At 43.4% G+C, this 15,414-nt stretch overlaps 1 protein-coding gene across 2 annotated transcripts; it reads right to left on the bottom strand.

Moving 5' to 3' along the window:
* Window positions 1-1,189: 1,189 nt before the first annotated feature.
* On the bottom strand, window positions 1,190-15,047 carry hapln4 (hyaluronan and proteoglycan link protein 4). Of its 2 annotated transcripts, none has more exons than XM_053854498.1 (7): window positions 14,865-15,047; window positions 14,056-14,188; window positions 9,205-9,394; window positions 8,939-9,111; window positions 8,751-8,866; window positions 7,220-7,403; window positions 1,190-2,163 (listed from the first exon to the last, which is right to left on the bottom strand). In XM_053854498.1, exons 2-7 carry the CDS (start codon window positions 14,177-14,179, stop codon window positions 1,772-1,774), a joined length of 1,179 nt encoding a protein of 392 aa, XP_053710473.1. In that variant the 5' UTR covers window positions 14,180-14,188; window positions 14,865-15,047; the 3' UTR covers window positions 1,190-1,771. The 2 variants fall into 2 exon arrangements, with proteins under 2 accessions (XP_053710473.1, XP_053710471.1); XM_053854496.1 differs by having other exon boundaries at window positions 7,217-7,403.
* Window positions 15,048-15,414: the final 367 nt, after the last annotated feature.

Below are 15,414 nucleotides of genomic sequence, written 5' to 3' on the forward strand. Positions count from 1 at the left end.
AAGTGATGAATTGAAGATATTGCTGTTATCTTGTGAGCCAAGTAGTTGAAAGGGGGGCGACCAGATCCCCACAGCTTCTCTCTCTTTTGTCCCTTTCACATCTTTTAATGTTCCTCTTTTTCCCGGAACAGTGAAGAATCATTTCCCTTTGAATATTGTCTGCTGCACGACGGGGTTCACTCAGTTCCGGGTGATTCTTGTGTGCTTACTTAAATATTGATGCCTTTCACGGCTGGCTCGCCGCCTGCTGTTATTAATGCTGTTATTTAGTGACGACCTTGCTCCATTTAGACCAGGAGCTCGCCGCTAAAAGTCACGCAAAGTCAAGTTAATATGACGTCGCAATCCCAGTTAAAACATCTAAATGACTTCAGTGGTGAAATGTTGAACACATAATCCTTAATAAGTTATTAATACCACGCTGCGCTGAGCAGGACTTTGCTGATTAATTTAGTAGCAGTGACTTTAAATTCACACAGACGTGCAGTCTAATGGGGCTGTTGAGAGTTCTCATCTTTGATCATTGAGGTCATTCTGGAGCTTCTGCCTCCCTTTGAAAAGACAGAAAAACACATAATTCACTTGATATGCTAATATTTTTTCTCATGTATGGGGCTCCACAGCCCTCAAACACTGTGTTTTTTTCCCCAAACTGACCCCAACTGTGATCTTAAAAGTGCTTTTAGGTTCCCATGTTACGTGAAACGTCATGGTACTTCAGGACAGAACTTTGCACTGGTCATCTTTTATATCGCCTCCCCTCACTTTCAGATCTATCATTCATGTCTTCTTTTTTCATAAAGTACAACTCAAAGGTTAGAAGCATGATCATATGGATAAAGTGGTCATTTTTGTTTTGGGAAAATGTTTCCTGTCGAATGGCTGACATGGCCCACAAAATCTAAAAATATGATGTTTTTTTGCCATCTTTTATGAAACCCTTGATTCTGTCATTTGTATGTGCTGCACTAGTTTTGCTCCATACGCAACTGATCTATCTGTGAAGTGAAAGCTTGATGCTTTCAGACTCAGGTTGCTATAGCGACATCCCTGTTTGTTTAAGATAGAAAGCTCCCACACACAGTCGGAGTTCAATGTTTAATAGTTTCTCTTTTGAGCAAACGCTGTGAGGAAGAACATGCACCGCACAATGAGCAACAGGTAAACTAGAAGAATCAAACCGCAATGTTGACATGACATTGTTGACACTGACTTGACATTCACATACCTGTGTCATCTGATGGAATGGGACCGACTACAAATGAGTGGTTCCTCAGTCATTTTTCAAACCTCAACTTTCTCAAATTCATCTGAAAATGTCTTCCAAGGTGTTGCAGAGTCTCCATAAATGAGAGCGTAGCACTCAGCTAGAGGGCTGCTGAACAGGCACAGCAACCTCACACAAGCAATTAGTCCCAGTACTGATCTGGATTTACAGGAATTGTTGGGTTTACTCCAGAGTCAAGCAGATTCTTCCTGCTCTGAAAGTGTCTGGTGCCAGAGCGGAGGCTCAGGCTGACGGGGGAATTGGATTCCCCACCAAATATTGATGACAGACTGTGTGAATTGAGTGATGATCAAACTGATGTTTTAATCTCCCAGTCTCCAAGTGACAGATGAGTCCTTGCTCTTTCTTTAAGATGACTCGCTGGCTGAAGACAAACTCGCTCTAATAAAGATGTCAGCCTTAATTCTGCCCGACCTGACTCCCTTTTTCATCTTGTCGCGGGGGTTTATAATTTAAAAGCGATGGATGGTTTCTGGGTACTCTTTAAATAACCAGCGTCGCATTCAGTGAACTGCTGCTTCGGTTCCACCTTCCTTTAGCGCCATCCGTTGGACTATTTGTCATGTCAACAGCACCTGCTGCTTCGTTGTTGGTCTGGCGGAAGCAGTACACGCCGTAGAGACGGAACTTCTTATCAGGGAAGCCCAGGTGCCGGACGCCTGGATGTGATCCTCCACAGCGGGACCGCGGATTTACAATGGGATAACGAATGCTGCCGTCCTCCAGCCAGCCAGCTTCACATCGATCCAGCAACTGGAACTTCCAGGCCGCATATAGTTGACCCACTTTAGCCACCACGGAGCCATCCCGAGTGCAGACCTTGGTTGCCTCAGCATAGTTTACCTTCTTGAATCTCTTCAGGTAGTAGACTCTACCTGGTGGGAGGAGAGCAGGGTTAAAGATCAAGGGCATCACTTCACACCAGTGGATTCCAATAGGGGCAATATGTGATGAAATGAAATCACAACTTTTAATGACCCAAATCAAATGGAGTTCATAGTTAATAATGCATAAGTAATATGGAATTCAGAACATCCAATATATTTTGGCTTGACGCCAAAAACAGAGATGAAAATGGTTTCAACGTTTCAGGGATTAAAGTGAGTTGTCATTTCCCAGACAAGCTCTTGCCAAAAAGATGATGTGAAGTTTAGCTAGAAATAATTTAATGTGATATTTTATTCCAGACCAATAATGGTAAATATTGAATAAAAAAACTGAAGACACAAAATAGGGAGAGGTTCTTCATTGATCAGGTATTTTGCCTCACTATCGGATTAGCTCATAATTTCAAACTTGGCCTTTGGCGACTTCTGGAATGCTCAGGAACACTCGCGCTTGGCGCTTGTTTCATGGCAATCTACCCACTTCATGCTCCCCCTCTGGTCGCCACTCACACTTAGCAAGCCAAATTTTGCTGAACTGTAATCTAATCTCTGAGAAGCACTCACAGACTGACACTAACAGAGCTCCAGGAAGACTGGATCAGAAAGGACTAGCTAACTGTTGGGCTGGGCTGTTGGACAGCCAATGATCTGGGTTGAACTTGAATTTGTTGATGGAATGATCATTTTGTGGATGAGGATCAGTCACAGAATCTACTGGTTTTACTCGCAGGTTATATAGCTGGGACGTTCTTCCAGCAGGTCCTTTATAATAGTGCAAATCCTCCACTTAATGAAGAGCAGGAGTCTGTTTCAAAAATCAGTTTCCTAGTTCAACCGCATCAGTGAGCAGAAGGGCTGATTCTACTCCAGTCTGACAGCAAACTCTCATTCTACAGAATGTCACTGACTAAAGGTAATTTTAAGAACAGGTTTGATTCACTTACTGCGAAACTAACATTACTTGAGACTAGTGTTCCCTCGAAGCTGCGCGCGTTCAGCAGTGGCGCACTCCAAAAACATCTACGCAGCGCAACAAAAAATGTATCCTGAATTGAAGGTAAATTACTGCAATTTCCAGACTAGGACGCTTCTCTGCCGTCAAGACATAAAGCCTCGTGACATTAAAATAGTAAAATGAAGCGCTCACTGCGCTGTTCGACTGTGTGTATCCTTCCCCACGGGATTTTCCACCTTTCCACCTGCCTCAGATCACCGTCCACAGAGTGACACCGCTGCATACACACAGTGGAATGAAGTGAACTATCAGAGCTGGGTGATGCTGCTTGTGGTTGGTCAAAATGTGCATATGCACTGAGCCGATTGGGAAGACAGAGTTTCACAAAGGAGAAAGAATTGTTCCAGTGCAGGTTTCAGACTGCAATGCACAGAGACTACACAATAGTCAGGTGAGGAAATGAACAGTGTAGACAGTGAAAAAAGCCTGTTCCATTTTAGCCTGATCCACAAAGGCTCGCGGTTCCATGACAAGCAGCCACAGAATACGGTGGCCTCAAGTGGACAAAATTCTCTCAACAGACAGATTCATGAGTCTTATAAATCCATTTGCGGATAAATGTCTGTAAAAGTTGCTTAAAGTACTTTGACATCCAGCACCCTTAATGGTATAATGTTATTGTAATTATTGAAAATTCTTGATTTCTATATTGTGAATATTGTAGCATGTGGTGGTAGAGGGAATGGGGATTTCCCAGAATGCTTTTAGGCAAGGGGAACTGTAGTTGTTGTGTTGTACCGTTATTAGAGTTTAGAGTTCGCCCTGTTATCTTTAATGTTATGTGTGAATGTTTTCCTCCATTCTACCATTTTACGTATTTGCTGTGTTTAACTTTTTCATGTGGCACCATGACTTTGCATCACCCTCAGTTTGAGGACCATGGTTGAGCATGTGGTAGGTTAATTTTGCACCTTGTGCGCATTCTTCGCAAGGCTACTATATCACCCACGTCACAATAATTTACATTATCAAATATGCAAAGAATCTGTGCAATTCACAGACAACTGTTGAAAAGCGTGTATTTAGACCTTTTTATTTTTAAAGTTCCATTCCTCAATGTGTGCAAATTGCAAATAAAACAGGTCGCTCACAGTGGTCCAGGTGACCACTCAGAGAGTTTGTGTGTTTGCTCAGACACATGAAAAATGAGAGGGAATATTGCTTGAGACCAAACTGATCCATCCTTAGTGGTCTAAAAGATATTTACTTTGTCGACGCAGGAAACAGAACTGTAACATAGATCCATATCAACTTCGGGTGCAGCAGTACAATACATTTAAAAGAACAGGGGAATTTATATATTTTCCTCCAAAGTGCAGCATAAACAGGTTTATTTTATTTTAAGTAACATTCTAAATTTTAAATGCTTAAAAATTATATCAATAAGAATAATGCTGTGATCTCTGATCAACCAAAGGAAAACGTAGCCATAGAATTTAAGAAAAGGTTTATGTTGAAGGAGAAAGGGTGAGATAATTTACACATTCTCTTGTTGTAAACAAATACACTAGGTCTGCAGTCCAAAGTTAATAGTTGAAGGTTTTAGATTTTTAGTGATTGTAAGATGCTGGTGAGCTTTTGGTGACAGACTCCTGTAATGCAGGGGACAAATGCGCTGCTGCCTCCTCGCTCACTATCATAAGTCTGGTATAAGTGTCTCAGCACTCCTGCTATGCAGCGGTGACGCCACTCCTCTATCCAACTGAATACATTCTCAGAGGGGAGGAGGGCTCTGATGTGTTTATAGCTGGGGAGTCGGATGTGGAGAAGATGAGGGTGTTGATGAGAATATAAACCTACCTATATTGTGCTGATCTTATATAAAAAGGAAATGCAAATTGCTCGAAGGAGAAAGAAATTATTAAACAGCCCATGGCATAACTGATCCCTGAAGATCACATTTGTGTTTGCTTTGTTCCTTAGTCTCTGTCAACTCAGAAAATTGAATCCAATAATGGGACACTAAGTCTCAGACACATGTAGCAGGCACTCCGTTTTTCAAGACAACTTTATCTCAAACATGATTAAAGATATGTCGGTGCGTCTGTTCTTCTCGCACTCAGAGAAGACTTGAAGTCAAAGAAGTTCAGAATAAAGGAATTCTACTGCAAACCTGTCTCTAATAATAAATGCCTTTAAAAGAAAAAGCGCAACTTCATCTCCACAAAAAGTAGTGATTTCATCTGTGATGAGACAATGACTCAGATTTCCCTGCAGGGTGTTTTATCTCTCTCTCATTGTGCACTTGGGGCCCAATAATCAATCCCTCCATCGCATGACTCCTTGCTGATACCTGTAAAACCCTCCGGCTAATTCCACTTGTCCAGCTTTTTTCAAAACACATTGTCAGGATTTTAGGCTTTGGTTTTGCTCTGCTCTCAGTTTCTTTGTGGCCGGTGCTACTGCAGCCAGAGAGGCAGCTTTCTTGGCTTCCACAGCTTTAAAAGCAAAACTGGGAATCTGTGAAATCACTCATGTTTGGATGAAGTTTAGATGTAGAGGTCGCACAATCATATGCCTCTGCTTTGATTTGTTGCACCGTCTGCATCCTACTGTATGTGCGTCATTTCCACTTTTTTCCCACAAATACGTGCATTCATTCGGCAAATTGCAAGATCACTATCATCTAGTCTGGTATTTTGTGAGATCTGCTCCCTATTCTGTGTTGCATTCAGCCATTTGAAGGTCGGGCGAGTCTCTGAGTCTGTAATGAAGAATCATAATAAACCATGCAAACAAAAATATTTTCAGTTCAGTTCAGTTTTAGTTCAGCAGGCTCAGTCGCTTTTAGTGGACACTCATAATCCAACTTTCAAAAAGTTACAGGTTATTTGGTTAATTACTCCTACTTTCAACTTTTGTGAGGTCATCTTGAGGTGTCCTCAAGATAACTAAGAAACAGAATCATATTTGTGCATATGCCCTATATAAGAAAAGGAATGTTCCACTGACATAATGCATGACATAAATGGAAATATCTCAGGAACAGGAAGAGATTTTAAGCCTTCATCATTGTGTTCTACAAGTAATTTTACACCTAGCAAGTACACCCGGCAAAACAATTGTGTTCACACCGACTATTTTCAATAATAGAAAATCTGCCATCCACTCCACTTTTAACTTCTGACAACATGGAAGTCGACCGGTAGGTCGACTGGTAAAACAAGACCTTTCCCTTTTGACTCAGCTCTCGCTTTATCATGTCAGATCAATGAAGCAGACAACCACATAGGGTAAGGCACTGATCCATCTGCTGTGTGTGTGTGATGAGAATTACCAAGTTGACCATGTTCATGAGAACTTCAGTTAGATCCTGTGAATGAAACTGTGAAATTAGAGCTCCTCTAAATTTCCCATCATCATGAACGTGGACCTACTCTGTCGCACAGTTGGCCATGAGATCCTCATTCAAGCTACGGTACTATTGTGTTGTTTCTTCTGACCAACTTAAGGCCTGTTCTCTAGAACTGTCCACCCTAAAGCCTCACCTACGTTCTCTCCTTCAGAAGCTGCAACAGTAGTTCAGATCATTTCAGTTTAAAACTGGCTGCTGCTTATTAGTTTTACCTCATGTCTCCTTCTTAACTGCTGCCATCTGGTCTTGTTGTTGTCATGGGAAATACGATAACACTCTGCGATTCGGACATTGTTTGATTTTCAGCCTATACTGAGCACCAACTCTTGGTTTGATCTCCAGTTTCTCAAGGAGTGATGGAGACACAAACTCCAGGGGGTGATGATGTAAACAGATAAAAGAATTAAGAGTGTGACCTGGTGCAACCCGAGACTCCTGGATCTCAATCCCATGCGCGCAGACCTCAGTGATCACAGACACAGATCAACAGATCAAAGGCAAGAGACCTAGCAGTCTTGCAATCAGCATCCATCTCTCGCCGCAGAACAAAAATCCAACTGATGCCATGTGGTGATCACGATCCCTGCAGTCATGTGGTTATATAAGCTGAGTGAATATACACACACACACACACCTGCAGTCTCTTCTCACACGCCACTCTAGTTTCGCACCACTTAGCTTGGAAGTGAAGCAGAAAGCATCATAGTGCTCATCTTCTTTGTGACGGTAGCCATAGTTACGGACACCAGCGGGGGTGTCCCTGCGGCCACATTGCTCTCTGGGGTGAGAGATGGGGTACTGGACGGAACCATCCTCCAGCCAGCCAGCATTGCACCAGTCCAGTCCTTCTAACCAGGCCTGGAGGAGAGAATATGGGTGGGTGGGTCACACAGACAGTGGGACATTATGAGCATGTTGTTTATCTCCTGCAACAGATGCTAAATATTATTTTCAGCAAAAACCTTTTTCTGCCTCATAAAACCTTCCAGTCTGATGGCAATATTTTGGTCTTGCAATTCTGAGGCTTGTTTATCCTTGGAAGCTTTTACATACTTTCTCTTGTGACCCTATCCCCAGTCCTGTCAATCATTCTGCTTGTTTGGTCATTAGCCATAATGACCATAGTTGCGTGAGCAAGACCATCAACTGTCCACAAACTCATGTAGTAACAGGACTGTGTAGGTGTGGGGACAGAGTTGTTGAGTCCAGGCAAAGAGGACATGTCGAAACCACAGATCTGAAGATCTGTAGTTCCAGCAGAGAAGTTCAGAGAAGGTCAGGAGGAGATGTACAGTGTGTTTGTGGATCTGGAGAAAGACCACCACAGAGAGAAAGTGTGGTACTGTATGAAGAAGGTGGGAGCATCACAGAAGTGCTGGATGTGTGAGCTCAGTCCGTTCGCTACTGTGAGGTACTGTCTGTACACTCTATGACGCTTGCTGGGACCAAAGATGAGTTGGAGGTGCACCTGAAAAAGGTGGAGCTATGAGATGGGGAGACGAGGAATGAAACTCAGTAAAATTATAACAGAATGAATGTGGGTACATTGCAAAAAGTACAGGTAGTGAAAACAGATGAGTTCAAGTATTTGGGATCAGTCATAAGGTGATGGACAGCGATTCAATGAGGTGAAGAGGAGAGTGGAGGCAGGGTGGAACAAGGTGGGAGCTCGAGGGAAAGGGAAGCTCTAAGGACAGCAGCGAGACCTGCCATGATGTAGGGTTTGGAGACAGTATCTCTGACACAAAGACAGGAAGCAGAGTTAGAAGAGGCAGAGCAGACCATTCTCATTGGGAGTGACTGGAAACAAGTACATCAGAGTGACAGCTCATGTACAAGTTGAAGCTGGAGTTGGACTGTGAAGGTTAGACATGGAGTAACCAGGAGGCTCATGGACGTGACATGGGAGGACATGAAGAGGAGAGATGTGACTGGGGAGGATTATTAAGAGGCTTTAAGGTGGAGGAGACTGACTTGCCGTGGCAACCCCTGACGGCAGCTGCCGAGACACAAAGAAGAAGCTCAAAATATTTATTCAGCTGCAGAGAACACACTTGACAATTGAACTGCACAAAGAGGAGTTCTGTGTCTCTGTGTGAGGAGCTCATCTTCCTTTTAAGCGCTGCATTGACTGGTTAATGTTCAGACAAAGTCGCGCCAACATCTAATTATCATAATGATCATGAATGGCGGTACGGTGCTTACCTTGTGCAGCTGGGAGTGAGACGCCAAGATGGCATCCTGCTGTTTGCAGGCGTCTTCCGCCTGGTGGTAGTTGAGCTTGTACCGTCCCTCGCTGGGATAGTAGGGGAAAACCACACCTGCAGGTTGACACACATGATTCATAAGTCTGCTTGCTGTCTCACAACTAGAGGTCAGCATGGATCCTATACCCTCCAGGTCAAGGTTGACAATGCCTGTGTCGTCCTCCATGTCATTGGTGACCTCACACTCATAGCGTCCATAGTCATCAAGAGTGACATTCTGAATTATCACCGAAGCATCATTGGCTCCTGAATACGCCGGAAACACACGTCCTTTGTAGACTCCGAACACACGCTGCTGCCTTGGGAGATACGACACAACAGACTCATTATTGAACTGACCATGGACAGGGAACCGATAATGCTTCTGATGGCAGACACTGCTTGAAAGCTACCTTCCGAGTGCCACGAAGACGTCTTCAAACTGAAGGGAGTCAGTCACCTTGGTCCACTTTATCCTAATGCGCTCAGGGTCTGTGTCCTCTGGCTCATGATGGAAGCGACAGGGAAGAGTGATGGAGCCGCCACGGTGCGTCACCACTTTGCCCGGCGCTGTCTGCACTATCACTGCGCCGGTGTCGTCCTCTGTTCAAAACAAGGCTCATGAAATTCTTTTGAAGAAGAACGCATCACACATGTCGTGACGACTAGAACATACATGAAAGCAGGGGTGTCCGAACCTGTTCCAGACAAGGCCCCAGTGGTTCCGGGTTTTTGTTCCAACCAGTCAAGCAGTGTTTAACCAATCAGGTGTCAGCTGGACCAAGCAGCAACAGACTGACTATTGACTGATGACAGTCTTCAGACACCTGGTTGGTGAACCAGCATGTGCTAGTCGGGTTTGGACAAACACCTGGACCCACTGCGGCCCTTGAGGACTGGTTTGGACACCCCTGCAATAAAGGATCGACACTTGTTGTAAATGGGGCCTTTTGCATAATTTTTAAATTTGCAACGGAATTATCGTTGATGGTTTTTGTTACGTCACATTTTCCTGCTGCATTATGTTGCAAACAGATCGAATGTAACCACACTTTTCCATCCATCAGTGTGTGTGTGCTGCAATGACTGACTTTTCATCAACTAACCGCACAATGAAATTCTATTTGCAGTAGACCACTAAGGCATGTGTGGTCATTGAATATCTCAATTAGACTTGTTCCATTGTACTCAGTGGTTATATAAGTTTTCATTCAATGTCAAAGAAAAACACACACAAACCGTTGTTTTGTTTTGTTTTTATGGCGTCATTAATGTAACCAAGTAGAGTTTTAAAAAAAAATCAAGCGCTAAGTCTTGGAAACACACCTAATTGTGAGGACATTTTGCTTTGTGAGGACATTTTTACTGGTCCCCACAAATCCTAGCCTCAACTTGAGGATAAAAACTTGGTCACTAACTGGTGATTATAATGAGTTTTCAGTTTGGTTTAGGTGAGGTGAGGTTCTGGTGAGGGGCTGGGAAAGCATTATGGCAATGAGTGGTCCCTACAAAGATAGGAATGCAAGTTTGTGTGTGGGGGGGCTTGTTTATCCTACTTAATGGGGAGCAATTCTTGACAAAACACTGTCCTTGTGAGGACCATATGACTTTATGTGGACATTTGGCTGGACCCCACGAGGTTAAGCCTCAATGTGAGGATGAAGATTTACAATATAATTTGGTTTAGGTTTGGTTTAGAGTCCTGGTTAAGGTTAGTCATTTGTTATTTCTTATAAGTTAAGAATGACATCCTTGCATTGTCTCCACAAGGATGCATGTACAAGTGTGTGTGGGGGGGTGTGTTCGTGCATGAAATCTTAGAGAAATGTGAAGAGAATGACTGTACTTATTCATTCGTTCATTTATTATCTCCTGTTTAGTCATAGAACGCTGTTAGCTGGTGGCCCTGGACAGGTAAATGCATTAGTTTAATTTAATTTAATTCCTGTACCAACCGCAGTATTTCTGCATATCACAAGAGCAGTAGCCAGAACACAAGCCAAAGAAAGACGTTTACATACTCAGTTCCTTAGTCTCCCACTCACCTCTTGATGGCTGAGAAAAAAAGGTGATAGGAAGTTTGGTTGTCCCAGAGTGACTCACACTTCTACAAGAGCACACAGCAATTTGTATTAAAGTGGCTTATAAGAAGCATTTTGTGTTTTTCTTATCAGTGGCGCGCACTAGCAAAATCAACAACATCAAACAAATGAAATTGTAAGCTGTTTTCTGTTTTGTTGTGGCCAGATTAAGGTACTCAGGATGATCCCTGCCAGCAGACAATTAGTCCTGACGCTGTTTATTTCTTTCCGCGTTTTATTGCCATTAAAGTATCAAATGACCCTTTTAAGCAAACAGTCCATTCTTGTGAGCTTACAGCAGCTACTGAGGAAGGCAAACAAAATAAAGACAGTATCCAACAACAGGTTTTCCATTCTGGAAGGAAGTGTGTGTCGTGAATAAAGAATCTTCTCTTTGCCATTTGTGCATTCTTTTGGAGACCGTTGGGAGCAATATAAAAATATAAAATGTTGTTGTTGAAATTGGCCACAGTAGTGAGTGAAAGCCCCTCAAACCGCACCGGCTCAGAGTGTCAATGTTATACTTCAAGTGGCAGCGTGCATGTCAGACTGTTCTCCCTTGTAGACCCTAAAGTTTTGCTCTGTCTCTCTCGGGCATGCTGCGATTCAATGCATTTTTTTTTTCAATTCACGTGCACATACTGCATATAAAAACAAAGGCAGAAAGAAAATGAAAAATGCAGTAAAACAAAACATGAAGCATTATAGGTCTGGCACAAAAATAAAAGCCTGTGTACAGTAGCAGAATCCAATAAATATATGGTTACATGAGTCATCTGAATAGATATTGTACCATTTTTCCCAAAACATCTTTCCTGTCTCTTTATTAAGTCGCAGGATGAAAGTCATAAATTCTAAAGACGGTTTTCTTGCCGCCAATATATTTTGCATTTGCTTATTTATTTTTACTAATGAGCCCTTCCAGGAGAATGCTCTGATACAGGCGCACAATAGAGTTTTTCCATATTCATATCCAATACCAGGGTAATCAGCTCTCTCACTTCTTTCCAAAAGTATTGCAAACAAGTCCAGAAAAGTGCCTGTGGTCAGCAAGATGTGATTCACAATCCCTCCGGCATGTTTCCAGGGTGCCTCTTAATTTACATTTCCTGTGCCGAGTGATAAAATCAAACAAAACAATTAGTGGTAAATTGCTTTGTCTGCCATATTTAGAACCGGCAGCGTTGACTGCACCTCTTTGACATTTTCTCCCAAAAAAACTTTTATTTTTTTAGACCCACAAAAAGATTGCTTTTCGTGTTAGAATTCTACAGTAATCTCCTGGTTTATAAATCAATTTCCTTCTTTATACCCCCAAGAACTTTGGAGATTTGAGTTGTAAATATCTCTGACAGAAAAATGTAAATATGATCATCATACGTTACAACCTCCACCTTGACAGTGGTTATGCTTTCAATTTTGTATGTGTGCAACAAAATCCAAATGTTAAACTTAAAGGTGAATTTTCAGGACGTGAAAATTGGGATAAGGATCGACTCAATTTTGGGGACTGATCAATTTGTTTGGATTTATGAATGTTCTTAAGATTTCCTGATTCATTTTGTTTAGAATCACATGATATAAAACAAGCACAGACACTGTCAGATCACTGAAAACATTTGTTTGTGAGAATTGCGCACCAAATGTTCAACATGACTGAAATACAGTATAGAGCAACTATATCAAAATCACACTGAAAATGAGTGGCTTTGCGGAGGTATGCACTGCCTTTCTTGTTGTTGTTGTTGTCTTTCTAGCTTCAGTATGAATTTCATTAAAATTGGTTTACATTTTCAGCAATACATATTCCAATATAAACAAGTGATATATATTTCTACAATCTGTTTATGGATTATTTAATGAAAAATGGCAGTCAGAGTAACATAAAAGTTTCAATTACATTTGAGTTTATAATCACACCATACATTTAAATGAATAGCAGAAAACTAAAAATATAATAGTGACCTGCTCAAGAGAACTGGTGCTACTGTGGGCTGTCCAAACCCAAGTCCATTTGCTGCATTCACGGTCTTAAGATATGTTGACATGGAAACTTGTGGGAGGGCAGTAAATGCAACATGATCAGCTGGAACCTAACAAAATAAATAAAAGAGATACAAGAACACTCCAGGAATATGGGGTGCGGGACCCTCTGCTAGGGGCTGTCCGCTCCTTGTATGACCGGAGTAGGAGCAGGTTCGCATCGCTGGCAGTAAATCAGACTCCCGGTGCATGTTGGCCTCCACCAGGTGCCATTTGTCACCGGTTCTGTTCATCACTTTTATGGACAGAATTTCTATGCGCAGCCAGGGGTCGGAGGGGATCCAGTTCGGGAACCACAGCATTGCATCTCTGCTATTTGCGGACGATGTTGTTCTGCTGGCCTCATCGGACCGGGACCTTCAGCATGCACTGGGGCGGTTTGCAGCCGAGTGTGAAGCGGCCGGGATGAGGGTCAGCACCTCCAAGTCTGAGGCCATGGTTCTTGACCGGAATAAGGTGGTTTGCTCTCTCCGGGTCGGTGGAGAGTTCTTGCCCCAAGTGGTGGAGTTTAAGTATCTCGGGGTCTTGTTCTCGAGTGAGGGAAAAGGGGAGCGTGAGATTGATAGACGGGTTGGTGCAGCAGCACCAGTGATGCGGACACTGTATCGGACCGTTGTGGTGAAGAGAGAGCTGAGTCACAAGACAAAGCTCTCAATTTACCGATCGATCTACGTTCCCACCCTCAACTATGGTCACGAGCTTTGGGTAAGGACTGCAAGGATGAGATCGCGGATACAAGCGGCTGAGATGAGTTTCCTCCGCAGGGTGGCTGGGCGCACCCTTAGAGATAGGGTGAGGAGTTCGGTCATCCGGGAGGAGCTCGGGGTGGAGCCGCTGCTCCTCCACATCGAGAGGAACCAGCTGAGGTGGCTCGGGCATCTGATCCGGATGCCCCCTGGACGCCTCCCTGGGGAGGTGTTCCGGGCATGTCCTACCGGGAGGAGACCCCGGGGGAGACCCAGGACTCGCTGGAGAGACTACGTCTCCGGTCTGGCCTGGGAACGCCTCGGGATCCCCCGGGAAGAGCTGGAGGAGGTTTGTGCGGATCGGGACGTTTGGGCTTCTTTGCCCCGAATGCTGCCTCCGTGACCCGAAGAAGGAAGGAAGGAAAGATACAAGAACAATTGAAAGTTTACTCACCAAGAACATGCACCACTTTCTTTCTGCCTTGGTTGGTGTCAGTGGGTAGCGAGGACACCGTGAGCGAAGACAACAGGATGATGATCACAAAGAACGTTTTGACAAAGACCAGAGGCTCTTTCATCCTGGTGAACTGAAGAGATGAGGGAGGTTAAGGTTATCCAGGTAGAGAGAAACTTGAGAACCTTTTGTGCTGCCAAGATTTGCTTTGTTCCAACTTAAATTGCAAGTTACACAAAGAAGCTAAATCATGTTTTCAACACATATATTACTGATGAAACTCTGAAGATTTGGACATGCAGGACAGGCGCCTGGAAAGCAAGCGAAGTCTGAATTATTCATCATATAAATATCATAATTCGTGTGTCAAGATTTAAGTGAACTGATAAACATGCCAGAAATATGCCAACTTTACATCACTCACATCACTCGATGGGACAGTGAGGTGGTGAAGCGCGCCATTAAAACAGTGTAACTTCACCTATAGGAATTTTGTGTTGTTTTTTTTTTCAACTTGAACATGAAATTTTTTTCCCCCTGTGTCACTGCATCATCAAAAGAGGGGAGAGGATGATTTTGTGTTTTCTACTGTCCGACAGCATGGCAGCATGCATGCACACGAACTCAGGCCTCATAGACGTGCTGCGACTAACATAGCTGCTTTACTTGTACTGTACAATCCACAAACTAGTCTGGTGCGTCATCTCTCCTCAAGGTTACATCGATGATCATCCCTGCACTTCTCATGCTGCACAGTAGCTCACTGCACCAAGCAAAGCCGGAACATTTAAGCAAAGAGGTGAACTTACCACTAAGGGATTACGCCTGAGAACGGAAGATTACTATTCTGCGGTTCAACTCTCCGGCTAGGTTAAATGTCCTGCAATGAATCTCCTCTCCCTCTCCTCTTTCGGACTCTTGTCCTGAGCTCACACTGCAGGGAGACTCCAATGTTGCTGTGTCCTGCAGCTCTCAGGTTGACGCAGCAAACGTTTACTAATGGGAAGTAATAGAGCAGTTAAAGCCTGATCCCTTTTTCATGTCACACAAAAACCATGCATGAAAAAATGTCTCATTTCATATGGCAAGATTGCGTTATTATTATTATTATTATTGATCTGCAGATGAATATACAATGTATTAGTTTTGTTGTTTTGCATTTCGTATATTGTCCAACTGCAACTGCGCGTTTCCCCGGGCACTCTGATTTCCTCCCACAGCCCAAACACGTGCAGGGGTTATTGAGCATTTGTTTTTTGTTGTTTATTCCCTTATTGGGGTAGCTAAGACTGCTGAACAGCTTATTGGGCCAGACACTGGTGAGCACTCTGAAGCAGAGGACACCCACACAGGAATAAC

Source organism: Synchiropus splendidus, chromosome 1 (assembly GCF_027744825.2).
Source record: "Synchiropus splendidus isolate RoL2022-P1 chromosome 1, RoL_Sspl_1.0, whole genome shotgun sequence".
In the NCBI taxonomy this organism is placed as follows: Eukaryota; Metazoa; Chordata; class Actinopteri; order Syngnathiformes; family Callionymidae; genus Synchiropus; species Synchiropus splendidus.